At 38.3% G+C, this 15,438-nt stretch overlaps 1 protein-coding gene across 7 annotated transcripts in view; it reads left to right on the top strand.

Annotated features, from left to right (window-relative positions):
* LOC106051885 (uncharacterized) overlaps positions 1 to 8,800 on the top strand; it is a 43,455-nt gene extending 34,655 nt beyond the window's left edge. For 6 of the 7 annotated variants that reach the window (XM_056027311.1, XM_056027307.1, XM_056027306.1 and 3 more), the window contains one exon: positions 933 to 8,800. In XM_056027311.1, coding sequence (XP_055883286.1) covers positions 933 to 1,006 — 74 coding nt within the window. In that variant the 3' untranslated portion in view covers positions 1,007 to 8,800. The remainder of the gene's footprint in view (positions 1 to 932) is intronic. The other variant, XR_008777644.1, reaches the window with a different exon arrangement.
* The last annotated feature ends 6,638 nt before the right edge of the window (positions 8,801 to 15,438 follow it).

The raw sequence follows: 15,438 nt of genomic DNA, 5'->3' as shown, positions 1-15,438 counted from the left end.
CTTTTTTTATTTACTATTTCTCCTTGGCCCAGATATAAATTGTATAACTGCACTCTTATCTGATAAATAATCGTAATTTTTTTCTTTCACGTAACTGAGTATCTTACCATCTTAAGTTGGCTTTCTTGTTTTCATCCCTCAGTGTCATTGTCTTGTTTATTTTACCAAACTGGGCAATGATTTCATGAAATCTGGCAATGTCACGTGGAAGTAACACCGTCTTTATTGTTGTATGAAAACGTGTACATTAATTACATTCACAAGTCACACAACAACACAGGACTAAAAAAAAAATATTTAATTGGGGATGAAATGACAGGGGATGAAATGACCAAAGATGAAATGACCGCCAACCATGATGACAGGATGTTTGAATTTGTCTGAATCTGACTACCTAGGCCGCCATAACCAGGATGCGAAACTAATTATTTCAATAGATTTCTGTTGGGTTAAAAAAGTAAGGTTTATGAAATAGGAAGAGCCGTCTGGAACTAATGAAATAGGAAGATCCCAGTCTGGAACTAATGAAATAGGAAGATCCCAGTCTGGAACTAATGAAATAAGAAGATCCTATTCTGGATCTAATTAAATAGGAAGATCCCAGTCTGGAACTAATGAAATAGGAAGATCCCAGTCTGGAACTATGTCTTCTATTTAAATCTTCTATATATTACATCTTCTATATATTACATCTTCTATATATTACATCTTCTATATATTACATCCTCTATATATTACATCTTCTATATATTACATCCTCAATATATTACATCTTCTATATATTACATCTTCTATATATTACATCCTCTATATATTACATCCTCTATATATTACATCTTCTATATATTACATCCTCTATATATTACATCCTCTATATAACACAATAATCACTTGTATAGTAGGTCATGATTTTGTTTCTTATTCCCCTACAGACCAACAAGACTCTAAATCAACTGTTATGACCTGCTTACTTGGTATGGTGCTACTATTTCAATACTGCAGCTAAACTGGATCTTCAAAACACATCATCTAATTATATTAAAGTCGCTTTCAAAAAGTTAAATTGAACAGAACATGTAGCTAATTAATCCTTATTCCGATACGTAATCTAGATCTTGTGTTTTGTACTTCAACTTTCACCTAATTAAAAACAAGTAAAAATTAAAATACTTTTTTTTTAAAGACAATACCGCCTTTGTACATACAACTTATAGGGCGATTGTTTTTCTCTTAATAATTAATTAATGTTAGATTAAAAACAATAGAGCATTTATATACTCCACCCCTCCTCCCTTCTCCCGAGAAAGAATCTACCAGAGTTTATAATAATCCATTTATAGATCTTTAAATCTAGACTTAAAAGACAATTCGCTAATTTTCTAAACTTTTATTTACTAATCTCTTGAATCAATAATGCCTTACATTCGGGAGTTTCCCAACGAGCTAGTGATTCTTTTCTCAGCAATTTACATGAGAAAATAGAGACTAGAGTTAGAGGGCACACAAAGTACGTCTGTGGTTTGAATAGACAGGAGCGAAATTAGAGACTAGAGTTAGAGGGCACACAAAGTACGTCTGTGGTTTGAATAGACAGGAGAGAAATTAGAGACTAGAGTTAAAGGGGACACACAAAGTACGTCTGTGGTTTGAATAGACAGGAGAGAAATTAGAGACTAGAGTTAGAGGGCACACAAAGTACGTCTGTGGTTTGAATAGACACGAGAGAAATTAGAGACTAGAGTTAGAGGGCACACAAAGAACGTCTGTGGTTTGAATAGACAGGAGAAAAATTAGAGACTAGAGTTAGAGGGCACACAAAGTACGTCTGTGGTTTGAATAGACACGAGAGAAACTAGAGTTAGAGGGCACACAAAGTACGTCTGTGGTTTGAATAGATAGGAGAGAAATTAGAGACTAGAGTTAGAGGGCACACAAAGAACGTCTGTGGTTTGAATAGACAGGAGAAAAATTAGAGACTAGAGTTAGAGGGCACACAAAGTACGTCTGTGGTTTGAATAGACACGAGAGAAACTAGAGTTAGAGGGCACACAAAGTACGTCTGTGGTTTGAATAGATAGGAGAGAAATTAGAGACTATAGTTAGAGGGCACACAAAGTACGTCTGTGGTTTGAATAGACAGGAGAGAAATTAGAGACTAGAGTTAGAGGGCACACAAAGTACGTCTGTGGTTTGAATAGACACGAGAGAAACTAGAGTTAGAGGGCACACAAAGTACGTCTGTGGTTTGAATAGATAGGAGAGAAATTAGAGACTATAGTTAGAGGGCACACAAAGTACGTCTGTGGTTTGAATAGACAGGAGAGAAATTAGAGACTAGAGTTAGAGGGCACACAAAGTACGTCTGTGGTTTGAATAGACACGAGAGAAATTAGAGTTAGAGGGCACACAAAGTACGTCTGTGGTTTGAATAGATAGGAGAGAAATTAGAGACTAGAGTTAGAGGGCACACAAAGTACGTCTGTGGTTTGAATAGACAGGAGAGAAATTAGAGACTAGAGTTAGAGGGCACACAAAGTACGTCTGTGGTTTGAATAGACACGAGAGAAACTAGAGTTAGAGGGCACACAAAGTACGTCTGTGGTTTGAATAGACACGAGAGAAACTAGAGACTAGAGTTAGAGGGCACACAAAGTACGTCTGTGGTTTGAATAGACACGAGAGAAACTAGAGTTAGAGGGCACACAAAGTACGTCTTTGGTTTGAATAGACACGAGAGAAACTAGAGACTAGAGTTAGAGGGCACACAAAGTACGTCTGTGGTTTGAATAGACAGTAGAGAAAATAGAGAACGTAGAAAGAAATGAGAAAATACAAGATAATGACAAGCAGCGAGGAGACCAGAACTCTTTTGTTTCCGTGGCAATGAAATCATTGAATCCAATCCAACTTTCTGATGTTTGAGGAAAACTGGTAAGAGCTTTTTACAAAGCTTATATCAACTCTGTCCGTCTGTCTGTCTGGTAAAAAAGTGTGTACACGTTATGTCTCCCACACACAAACTCGGATTAAATTGAAATTGTGCACAATAATTTCTTGTATCTCACTAAACAAGGAACAAGATTACAAAGAGAGTATGTGTTATCACACAAACTTAGAGGCGGCCCCGTCGGATCCCTGTCGGATCCTCCTATTCGCAAGGAATATTCAAGACGTAATTTTATTTTAATTGTCAAAAGTAATAATGTTTCAAAGATTTATTTGCCGCGTATTTTTTTTTTCTGTCTTACATGTTTCGGATGTTCTTTCAAAATGAAAGATAATTAACTTCCTTGTCCAAACCTCCAGCTGGACGACGGGGGATGGCAGCGAGCTGGGTATGAACCCGGGACTGTCGAGATAATCAGTCCAGCACGCTAACCACACCACCAGGCATTGCTGTTAATTTAATAACAAACTGGTTACAAACTAATAGCCTATTATTGATAAAGAGATATATTATACATTACCCCATGACATCTACCGGATATGTACAATATGTCAGACGAGCAATTTTAGATAATCTTTTAGCGTTGATTTGTAGTGTAATTGAAAAAAAAAAGAAGAAAAGAATAGATATCTTGCTTGTAGGCCTACTTCGATGTCTCAGCACACTTAACAACAGAGCTATTGGCATTTTCATTTAAATGGAACTAGAATGAAGATGTAGATCTACCTAAACTAAACTTCAGATTTAGCACTCTTAAGATCTATTACTACTAGATTTACATATAAGTTTGGAATAATTTAGATGTAATTAGATTTGTGAAAATAAAAAGCCTAGATAATCTATGAATAGACTGAATGCAACATTAAATTTAAAAATAGTAGATTAGTTTTCGTATATTAGGCAATAGCATTGCAATATTGATCTAGACGTTTGAAAATCAAAATCTACACTTTAAGTCTAAAAATTGAAATTCTATATCTTGATATAGTCTATATCAGTCTAAACTAGACCTAGAATGATTTTAATTAGATTATAAATATAGATCTAGTTTTAAAAATCTAGATTTACTGTAAAAAATCTAGTTTGAGTTTTAAAAATTTAGATAAGATTTTAATCTAGCTATTATGTCTTTTTAAAATACGAGTCAGATAACGAGATTTAATAAACATTACTATACCGAGTTGATTTAGCATTTCATTTAAATAATTAATTCCATATGACGTCAAATGAAAAAAAAACAACTCTACGTCACACGGCCTAGTTAGACAAAAAAAAAATACCTTCATTTATACGAGCCAGTTATCGAGTGGTCATAACCATTGGTGCACAGGGTGAGTCCTTTTGGCATTTCATTTAAAGAATTAATTCCATATGACGTCAAAGGAAAAAAAATCCACTACGTCAAACGGCCTAGTTAGACTAAAATGTCTTCATCTATACAATCCAGTTATCGAGTGTTCATAGACATTTTTAGCATTACATTTAAAGAATCCATTCATATGACGTCAAAGGAAAAAAATCCCATTACGTCACATTGGTCTAGTACCCAAGAAAATGTCTTTATTAACACTAGATATTTAACGACATTGGTGCACTGAGTTTTAATAGAATTTATTTAAAGAGGATTAAAGCCGCATTTTTATGCGTTTTGTCTGTCAGTCTGTCTGTCCGACATGTTAATATAAAAAAACAACAACTAAACTTTTGTTTCGAAACATCGCAATGGTTTTAAGTATGAATGCAATAGATTTAAGTATATATTGTTACGAATCTCACTATCCAGGCTCTCTGCAAACTGCACCATACACCACCAACTTAAAGAACTTGACAAGTCAGGGCTCCAAAATAACGTAAAGGTTTAATGTCCATGAATAACAGCCAATACTGTACAATTGGCAGCACGTAGAACAGTACAAATAGCTCTGCGATAACAAATATCTCTCCGATAACACCGTTCCGCCGTATCAAGTCTTGCACTGGCCTCTCCGTCTCGTTCCGGGCTTGCACTGGGTTCAACAGTTCAGGACTGACTTCACACACTTGGGCTCGTTGTGTCGGACTCGATCACAGACCAAGATCAAGACGCCGTTCGTCTCAACTGTACTTGACAGTACTCCGCACTGAACCGTCGTAATGCTCCGAACAGAACCACACCGTTGAACTGTGCTGTAGTCGACCGTGTTCTGAACTCCTGTCGTGAACCCGCTTTCTGAACCTTGCTGTATTGAGCCCCTTTTCTCGACTGTCTTGACTACGACACCTCCTCTCTTATATAGGGTCCCTACTGGCCTTCTCGAACTGGACAGAACGCCGCTCGACGTTTCTAGGTGGTCAGATGACTACAACTCTCGTGACGCTCCTGAACTCTGTTCACGTCGGCGATCCTTCCCGAACCGCCGTGTTGACACTCGTCTCGGATGACCATCGTAACTCGTCACGGTTGACCGCTCGTCTAGCGCTGGCCTGGGGCGATTTGCGTCGGCTGACTACACACACACCACTACCCCCATCTGTGCCACCACCAGGTTTATAACAATATAATAGATTGTTCCGGATGTTTGTATAAATAATAAGAGAAAAGAGAATTCTAGATAAATGTAACACCGTTAATTAAGTTTTTGGGATGGTCTTCTATAAAATTAGGTGTAACAAAGCCTTGGGAGAGATTTTCATACCATACTTTGGTGTTTGGAAGTTGTTTTCCTTAAAAATCGGAACATAATATTAACGATAAATAGATTTTGTAACGTTTTAGCTAGAAAATTAAATGTACTATAAGAGGAAAGTGAGATTTTTTAATATAAAAATAGAGTTGAAATATTTTTCATAAAAAATCCGGAACAACATTTTTTCGTAAATGCGAAGATTATTTGTTTTATAAAATAGAAGAGGGATTTCAAACAGTTATTTGGCGTTAGTTGATTTTTCCTATAAATTTCGGACAATTTTCGCGACGATTTGTAAGAAAATGTAAGTAACGTAGGTCGATTTCTTTTCAAAATAAAAATTCTGAACATTCTTTATCGATTAAAAAACTTTTATTATGTTTCAGCAAGAAAATTAAATGTAAAATAAGTCTAAAAAGTGATTTTCAATAATCTTTTCTAGTAAATTACTTTCTTTTTATTAAAATCCTGAACAAGCAATTGTCGATATTTTTGAAATTTGTTTAAAGATTAAAATACGGAACAGTTTGATATTAATAACCAAATTGTAGTGACGCATTGCCAAATAATATAAGTGTCATATTAGTAAATTATGCGATTTCAAACAATCATTTGACATAATTCATTTTTTATAAAACAATATCCGGAACGTTTTTAGAGTTAATTTTACATTTAGTATAGAGATTTTGATTTAGCATTTATATGCTATTTACATAAACAATAATGTGTTTTCGCAACGTTTAAGCATGGAAATTAAATGTAATATAGGTTAGAAGAGCAAACAAACATTCGTTGGCATTGATTAGTTTTGCACAAAAACATCCAGAACAATCAATTTTAGATACTAAAAGCTATTGAGATGTTACGGGAGGAACATTAAAGGGTACATCAGATTTTCAATAGCTTATAGAGTTTTTTTTTATTTAAACGTGACCGACCGACAAAACGCATAAAAATAAACCTCTTTTATTCTGATTATTTTTAAAATTTTCAGGGAACTGATAGCACTGTGTTGTGCGGATGCTTGTCACGCTACTGCTAGAAAGTCGCTTCATAAAAAGTCCATTTTAAAAAATGAGCGTGATATTTACATACAAAGTGCATTCTTAGCCTTTTTAAACAAAATTATGTTGTTTTTTTTTATAATTTTAGCAGCTAGTTGACAAGAAAAAAAACATTTTAAATAATATTTATATTTGTTGCCAACATTTGCAATACATTTTATAAATATATTTGACTTAGTAATACTAAAAATACAACATTTTAGTACCTTCTTTGTTAACATATTGTAACATTGCCTCCCTTACATTTGCGTAATTGTTTTAGAATTGGTGTATTTTTATGAAAAAATCGCTTGCATAATTAATTTTATAAACTAGACAGTTTGATTTTAGAAAACCAAAAGTAGCAGTTACACCTAAACTTTTCAAGCCGCATCGCAAGGTGAAATAATATTTTTCCTTTCTCTTCTAGTTTTCGAGATCTGAGTGTTACAGACGGACAGACCGACATTTTGGCGGCTTTTTACCTTGCGGGGGCCGCTAAAAAAAATTAACCATTTAGCTGATTAAGTATTGGTAATTAATTATTTTGGTATCGAGTATGGAAAAGAAATTGTACTTGAAAGATGTGGTTGAATTAGTCCCTTTGAGGAAACCTAATCCCTCGAGTCCGAATGTAAGTCGTACAACTATTTAAAATGTATTTCAATAGTGACCACGGTAACCTTAATACCTTAACCGCTCCCCCCCCTCTCTTTCCCAACTAGTCCAGTTTTAAAATGTATTTCAATAGTGACCACGGTAACCTTAATACCTTAACCGCTCCCCCCCCTCTCTTTCCCAACTAGTCCAGTTTTAAAATGTATTTCAATAGTGACCACGGTAACCTTAATACCTTAACCGCTCCCCCCCCCTCTCTTTCCCAACTAGTCCAGTTTTAAAATGTATTTCAATAGTGACCACGGTAACCTTAATACCTTAACCGCTCCCCCCCTCTCTTTCCCAACTAGTCCAGTTTTAAAATGTATTTCAATAGTGACCACGGTAACCTTAATACCTTAACCGCTCCCCCCCTCTCTTTCCCAACTAGTCCAGGCAAGTGATCATAGTGCATTGAGAAAGATTCAGAGCTAAAGCTTCAAGCATGAAATTGCGCAAAACAAAAAGAACTGATATAAATATTTCTAATCGCATAGATGTATTATTTGTAGTGTAGGTCTATAACAAATGTAATGACTTGACTGAAGACCAAACAGTGATACAAGATAAGCTTTTGTTTTTAAAAAGTATTTAAAAAAGAATGTTTTTTCTTGTTTTTCATTAGCTGTTCTAACTTTTGGCTGTGTGTAATGCACAATTGTAAGACACATTTCCTCATGGATAATAAAGATAAATTATTATTATTATTATTACTATTATTATTATTATTACTATTATTATTATTATTATTATTATTATTACAATTATTATCATTATCTATGTTACTATTATTATTATTATTATTATTACAATTATTATCATTATCTATGTTACTATTATTATTACAATTTGTTAATTGTCAAAAAAAAGAACAACAACAACCAACTTTTCAAATATCTTTAATGTATATATTTTTACTATTAATATAGATTGAATGTGAATTTCCTAGTGCTATTAGAGCATGGGATGGGTTGCCTGTCAGCCAGAAAAATCAATGATTTGGCAGAGTTTAAGTCATTGATTAATATGCATGACTAGATAGATCCAGCGATACTCCTAGGAAGTAATCATCCACCTTTTGGAAGTAACGTCTGTATTTTATAAGACAATCATCTTTTTTATGAGTAACGTCTCTCGTTTATAAAACAAGATAATATAAGCAACCTCTTTTTGTTTTTAAAGTCACGTCTGTACTTTGTAAAATAAGATAATCATCTTCTTTTTTGAAGTAACGTCTGTATTTTATATCATATGATCTAGACAATCAATGTTCTCTTACTTTTGTTGATTGTAAAATATAAGACTATCTCTTGATAATGACGTGTAATAAATGCTGTTATATTAATTCTATGTTATATTTAATATACTTTTAAAAGACTTATTTAGCATGTTGTAGTACCTGTCATATATGTATATATATCGGGACTTAAAATCTAATTTACTAATTGACAACTTGTCTACGTATTAAAAACATTACTAATTTGTAATGTGTGTATATGTTATAATTACTTATAACTTATATTATTTTTAAGCCCAAGTTCAGCCCAACAGACACACCATACACACTCAGTTATACATAAACTAATAAAGAATGTGTATGATGATTTAAATTAAATTATAAATTTAATCTAATGATAGTTATAAAATGAACTGATATATGAATAATGATAATGATATGAACACAAGTATTTATAACCCCTATAATGGGGATATGTCAAAACTGCGCGCTATAAAAGTAGTTCGTTATTTTTGAAACTTATAACCAAAACGAAGTTCGTATCAAAATTCTTTTTTAAAAACTACATTTGAATCAGTATTCTATTCAATGAGTTAGTTAATAAATGGAAAATAAGTTTTATAATGATCCATTGACATTTTTACCATTGTGACATTAGATGCAAATATTTTGTACCAATGCGCGAATCTATGAATGAAGCTTGATTTATTAATGAAGAAGTCCATGACCTTTTAAAAAAGTGACCTCTCCTGAAGTTTTTCATTGAAATTTCAGTGTAATTTTTTGAAAAATCTGTTGCATAGATAATTTTTTAAATTTCGGAAAAGATGTATCAGAACTTTGAATGATCTAAAATATCATATGTCCGATTTTCATTTTCTCTTCTAGTTTGAGATCTAAATGGAACGGACGGATGGACGGACGGACAGACAGGCCACACAAAACTAATAGCGTTTTTCCCCTTCCGGGGTCTACTAAAAATTCGTTGGATGATGTTGAAATTCATACTATACATACAATATTATACAGAGTGAAATAACCATTTTTATGACAGCCACGCGTTTATTAAATTATCGTCAAATTATATATCGCGCCAAAAGTTTCGCGCTAAAATGTCACGTACCGCCATAGTACTATGACGCCTTTTGCGTGAACAGAACAGGCCGGCTATAAGACTCCTGGGTATTACTGATATACAGTAGGAGGGAAGACCATTTAAATTATTTTACAAAGGTAAATTAAAAAGTCTATTTATCAATTAACCCAGTAAAATTGGCATAATCAATGTTTAAAAAGATACAATAGTATAACTTGGTATCATCTTCTAAAAAAGACATTTTATAATGTCTACAGTTTTTTTGAGAGGAGTCTGCAACAATATCGATTCAAAACATTTTGAAGAAGACTTTTTAAAAATGTCTGTGCTCATGTGATTGTTTTCCAAGTGTTCAGTAATGTTTAACATCATTATGTTGAAGTTTTGTGACAAAAATAAAAAAAAAAGAAGAATTGTCAGGCTGTCAATTGTATCCGAATCTATTCAGTCACTAGAAACATGCAAACATTCTTTCTAATCCAGTGTTTGACTCCAGCTGCTCCTAAAGACAATCACTTGTCTGAAAAAGAGATTGCACTTCACAAATGTAATAATAATAATAATACAAAGATCTTGGTAGAGAAAACAAACCCATTGTTTAACGCAGTGTTTAGTTCTTCATTGCAAGAGTGTTTGCTCATGCGCAAGTATAGTTTGACACGAGACTAGCCTACCACCTTTCATAGAGTAAACAGAGTATTGGTAATTTTCATGCTAAATTTTAAAAGATTTTGTTTAAATTATTTAAACAATAAAATTCAGTAACAAAGAGAAAGAAGAGAAATAGAGTAATATAGGAGCGATGTAATGGAGCCTAAGAAAAACGTCAGAACTTGAGAAACTCAATGTCAAGGATGTTATGTCATGAACTACTTATAGGGGGTGCTCTGTGTGGTTGTGAAGGTGGTTGTCTAGGGCGACTCTAGGGGGTGCTCTGGGTGGTTGTGAAGGTGGTTGTCTAGGGCGACTCTAGGGGGTGCTCTGGGTGGTTGTGAAGGTGGTTGTCTAGGGCGACTCTAGGGGGTGCTCTGTGTGGTTGTGAAGGTGGTTGTCTAGGGCGACTCTAGGGGGTGCTCTGGGTGGTTGTGAAGGTGGTTGTCTAGGGCGACTCTAGGGGGTGCTCTGGGTGGTTGTGAAGGTGGTTGTCTAGGGCGACTCTAGGGGGTGCTCTGGGTGGTTGTGAAGGTGGTTGTCTAGGGCGACTCTAGGGGGTGCTCTGGGTGGTTGTGAAGGTGGTTGTCTAGGGCGACTCTAGGGGGTGCTCTGGGTGGTTGTGAAGGTGGTTGTCTAGGGCGACTCTGAGGGGTGCTCTGGGTGGTTGTGAAGGTGGTTGTCTAGGGCGACTCTAGGGGGTGCTCTGTGTGGTTGTGAAGGTGGTTATCTAGGGCGACTCTAAGGGGTGCTCTGGGTGGTTGTGAAGGTGGTTGTCTAAGGCGACTCTAGGGGGTGCTCTGGGTGGTTGTGAAGGTGGTTGTCTAAGGCGACTCTAGGGGGTGCTCTGGGTGGTTGTGAAGATGGTTGTCTAGGGCGACTCTAGGGGGTGCTCTGGGTGGTTGTGAAGGTGGTTGTCTAGGGCGACTCTGAGGGGTGCTCTGGGTGGTTGTGAAGGTGGTTGTCTAGGGCGACTCTAGGGGGTGCTCTGGGTGGTTGTGAAGGTGGTTGTCTAGGGCGACTCTGAGGGGTGCTCTGGGTGGTTGTGAAGGTGGTTGTCTAGGGCGACTCTAGGGGGTGCTCTGTGTGGTTGTGAAGGTGGTTATCTAGGGCGACTCTAAGGGGTGCTCTGGGTGGTTGTGAAGGTGGTTGTCTAGGGCGACTCTAGGGGGTGCTCTGGGTGGTTGTGAAGGTGGTTGTCTAGGGCGACTCTAGGGGGTGCTCTGGGTGGTTGTGAAGGTGGTTGTCTAGGGCGACTCTAGGGGGTGCTCTGGGTGGTTGTGAAGGTGGTTGTCTAGGGCGACTCTAGGGAGTGCTCTGGGTGGTTGTGAAGAAGGTTGTCTAGGGCGAATCTAGGAGGTTGGATCATTGGCAAGCCTCTCCAAGCCCTAGTTCAGTCTTTTGACGCCATGAACATCTCAACATGAAGCAAAGACACGTTCTCCAACACAACTCATAGGAAGAGTTAATAAAAGATTTCATTAGACTATAGCAACTATATTTACAATTAGTATCTCCGTGAGTCATCACACCAATTCAAAAAGAAATATTTACGTACATTGTCCAACAAGAACTATCTTCGATAGGAAAAACTTTCCTACTCTCCCATCTCTCAATTAACTCTCACAATCTACAGTCTCCGACCCTAACTCTCTATCAGTTACCAATCTCCGACCCTAACTCTCTATCAGTTACCAGTCTCTGACCTTAACTCTCTCAATCTCCAGTCTCAGACCTTAACTCTCTCAATCTCCAGTCTCAGACCTTAACTCTCTCAATCTCCAGTCTCAGACCTTAACTCTCTCAATCTCCAATCTAAGACCTTAACTCTCTCAATCTCTCAGAACTTAACTCTCTCAATCTCCAGTCTCCGACCCTAACTCTATCAGATACCAGTCTCCGACCTTAACTCTATCAGTTTCCAGTCTCCGACCCTAACTCTCTATCAGTTACCAGTCTCCGAACCTAACTCTATCAGTTACCAGTCTCCGACCCTAACTCTATCAGTTACCAGTCTCCGACCCTAACTCTCTTTCAGTTACCAGTCTCCGACCCTAACTCTATCAGTTACCAGTCTCCGACCTTAACTCTATCAGTTACCAGTTTCCGAACCTAACTCTCTATCAGTTACCAGTCTCCGACCCTAACTCTCTATCAGTTACCAGTCTTCAACCCTAACTCTATCAGTTACCAGTCTCCGACCCTAACTCTATCAGTTACCAGTCTCCGACCCTAACTCTCTATCAGTTACCAGTCTCCAACCCTAACTCTATCTGTTACCAGTCTCCAACCCTAACTCTATCAGTTACCAGTCTCCGACCCTAACTCTCTATCAGTTACCAGTCTCCAACCCTAACTCTATCAGTTACCAGTCTCCGACCCTAACTCTCTATCAGTTACCAGTCTCCGACCCTAACTCTATCAGTTACCAGTCTCCGACCCTAACTCTATCAGTTACCAGTCTCTGACCTTAACTCTCTCAATCTCCAGTCTCAGACCTTAACTCTCTCAATCTCCAGTCTCAGACCTTAACTCTCTCAATCTCCAGTCTCAGACCTTAACTCTCTCAATCTCCAATCTAAGACCTTAACTCTCTCAATCTCTCAGAACTTAACTCTCTCAATCTCCAGTCTCCGACCCTAACTCTATCAGATACCAGTCTCCGACCTTAACTCTATCAGTTTCCAGTCTCCGACCCTAACTCTCTATCAGTTACCAGTCTCCGAACCTAACTCTATCAGTTACCAGTCTCCGACCCTAACTCTATCAGTTACCAGTCTCCGACCCTAACTCTCTTTCAGTTACCAGTCTCCGACCTTAACTCTATCAGTTACCAGTCTCCGACCTTAACTCTATCAGTTACCAGTCTCCGAACCTAACTCTCTATCAGTTACCAGTCTCCGACCCTAACTCTCTATCAGTTACCAGTCTCCGACCTTAACTCTATCAGTTACCAGTCTCCGACCTTAACTCTATCAGTTACCAGTATCCGACCCTAACTCTATCAGTTACCAGTCTCCGACCCTAACTCTCTATCAGTTACCAGTCTCCGACCCTAACTCTCTATCAGTTACCAGTCTCCGACCCTAACTCTCTATCAGTTACTAGTCTCCGACCCTAACTCTCTATCAGTTACCAGTCTCCGACCCAAACTCTATCAGTTACCAGTCTCCGACCCTAACTCTCTATCAGTTACCAGTCTCCAACCCTAACTCTGTATCAGTTACCAGTCTCCAACCCTAACTCTATCAGTTACCAGTCTCCGACCCTAACTCTCTATCAGTTACCAGTCTCCGACCCTAACTCTATCAGTTACCAGTCTCCGACCCTAACTCTATCAGTTACCAGTCTCCGACCCTAACTCTCTATCAGTTACCAGTCTCCGACCCTAACTCTCTATCAGTTACCAGTCTCCGACCCTAACTCTCTATCAGTTACCAGTCTCCGACCCTAACGCTCTATCAGTTACCAGTCTCCGACCTTAACTCTATCAGTTACCAGTCTCCGACCCTAACTCTATCAGTTACCAGTCTCCAACCCTAATTCTATCAGTTACCAGTCTCCGACCCTAACTCTATCAGTTACCAGTCTCCGACCCTAACTCTCTATCAGTTACCAGTCTCCGACCCTAACTCTCTATCAGTTACCAGTCTCCAACCCTAACTCTATCTGTTACCAGTCTCCAACCCTAACTCTATCAGTTACCAGTCTCCGACCCTAACTCTCTATCAGTTACCAGTCTCCGACCCTAACTCTATCAGTTACCAGTCTCCGACCCTAACTCTATCAGTTACCAGTCTCCGACCCTAACTCTCTATCAGTTACCAGTCTCCGACCCTAACTCTCTATCAGTTACCAGTCTCCGACCTTAACTCTATCAGTTACCAGTCTCCGACCCTAACTCTATCAGTTACCAGTCTCCGACCTTAACTCTATCAGTTACCAGTCTCCGACCCTAACTCTATCAGTTACCAGTCTCCGACCCTAACTCTATCAGTTACCAGTCTCCGACCTTAACTCTATCAGTTACCAGTCTCCGACCCTAACTCTATCAGTTACCAGTCTCCGACCCTAACTCTATCAGTTGCCCGCCAGTCTCCGACATAACTCTATCAGTTACCAGTCTCCGACCCTAACTCTATCAGTTACCAGTCTCCGACCCTAACTCTATCAGTTACCAGTCTCCGACCTTAACTCTATCAGTTACCAGTCTCCGACCCTAACTCTATCAGTTACCAGTCTCCGACCCTAACTCTATCAGTTACCAGTCTCCGACCTTAACTCTATCAGTTACCAGTCTCCGACCCTAACTCTATCAGTTACCAGTCTCCGACCCTAACTCTATCAGTTGCCAGTCTCCGACATAACTCTATCAGTTACCAGTCTCCGACCCTAACTCTATCAGTTACCAGTCTCCGACCTTAACTCTATCAGTTACCTCTCTCCGACCCTAACTCTATCAGTTACCAGTCTCCGACCTTAACTCTATCAGTTACCAGTCTCCGACCCTATCTCTATCAGTTACCAGTCTCCGACCCTAACTCTATCAGTTACCAGTCTCCGACCTTAACTCTATCATTTACCAGTCTCCGACCCTAACTCTATCAGTTACCAGTCTCCGACCTTAACTCTATCAGTTACCAGTCTCCGACCCTAACTCTATCAGTTACCAGTCTCCGACCCTAACTCTCTATCAGTTACCAGTCTCCGACCCTTACTCTATCAGTTACCAGTCTCCGACCCTAACTCTATCAGTTACCAGTCTCCGACCCTAACTCTATCAGTTACCAGTCTCCGACCCTAACTCTCTATCAGTTACCAGTCTCCGACCTTAACTCTATCAGTTACCAGTCTCCGACCCTAACTCTTTTTCAGTTACCAGTCTCCGACCCTAACTCTATCAGTTACCAGTCTTCGACCCTAACTCTATAAGTTACCAGTCTCCGACCCTAACTCTCTATCAGTTACCAGTCTCCGACCTTAACTCTATCAGTTACCAGTCTCCGACCCTAACTCTATCAGTTACCAGTCTCCGACCTTAACTCTATCAGTTACCAGTCTCCGACCCTAACTCTATCAGTTACCAGTCTCCGACCCTAACTCTATCAGTTACCAGTCTCCGACCTTAACTCTATCAGTTA

This window comes from Biomphalaria glabrata, chromosome 4, assembly GCF_947242115.1.
Source record: "Biomphalaria glabrata chromosome 4, xgBioGlab47.1, whole genome shotgun sequence".
NCBI lineage: Eukaryota > Metazoa > Mollusca > Gastropoda > Planorbidae > Biomphalaria > Biomphalaria glabrata.
This window is presented reverse-complemented; position numbering and strand designations above follow the sequence as displayed.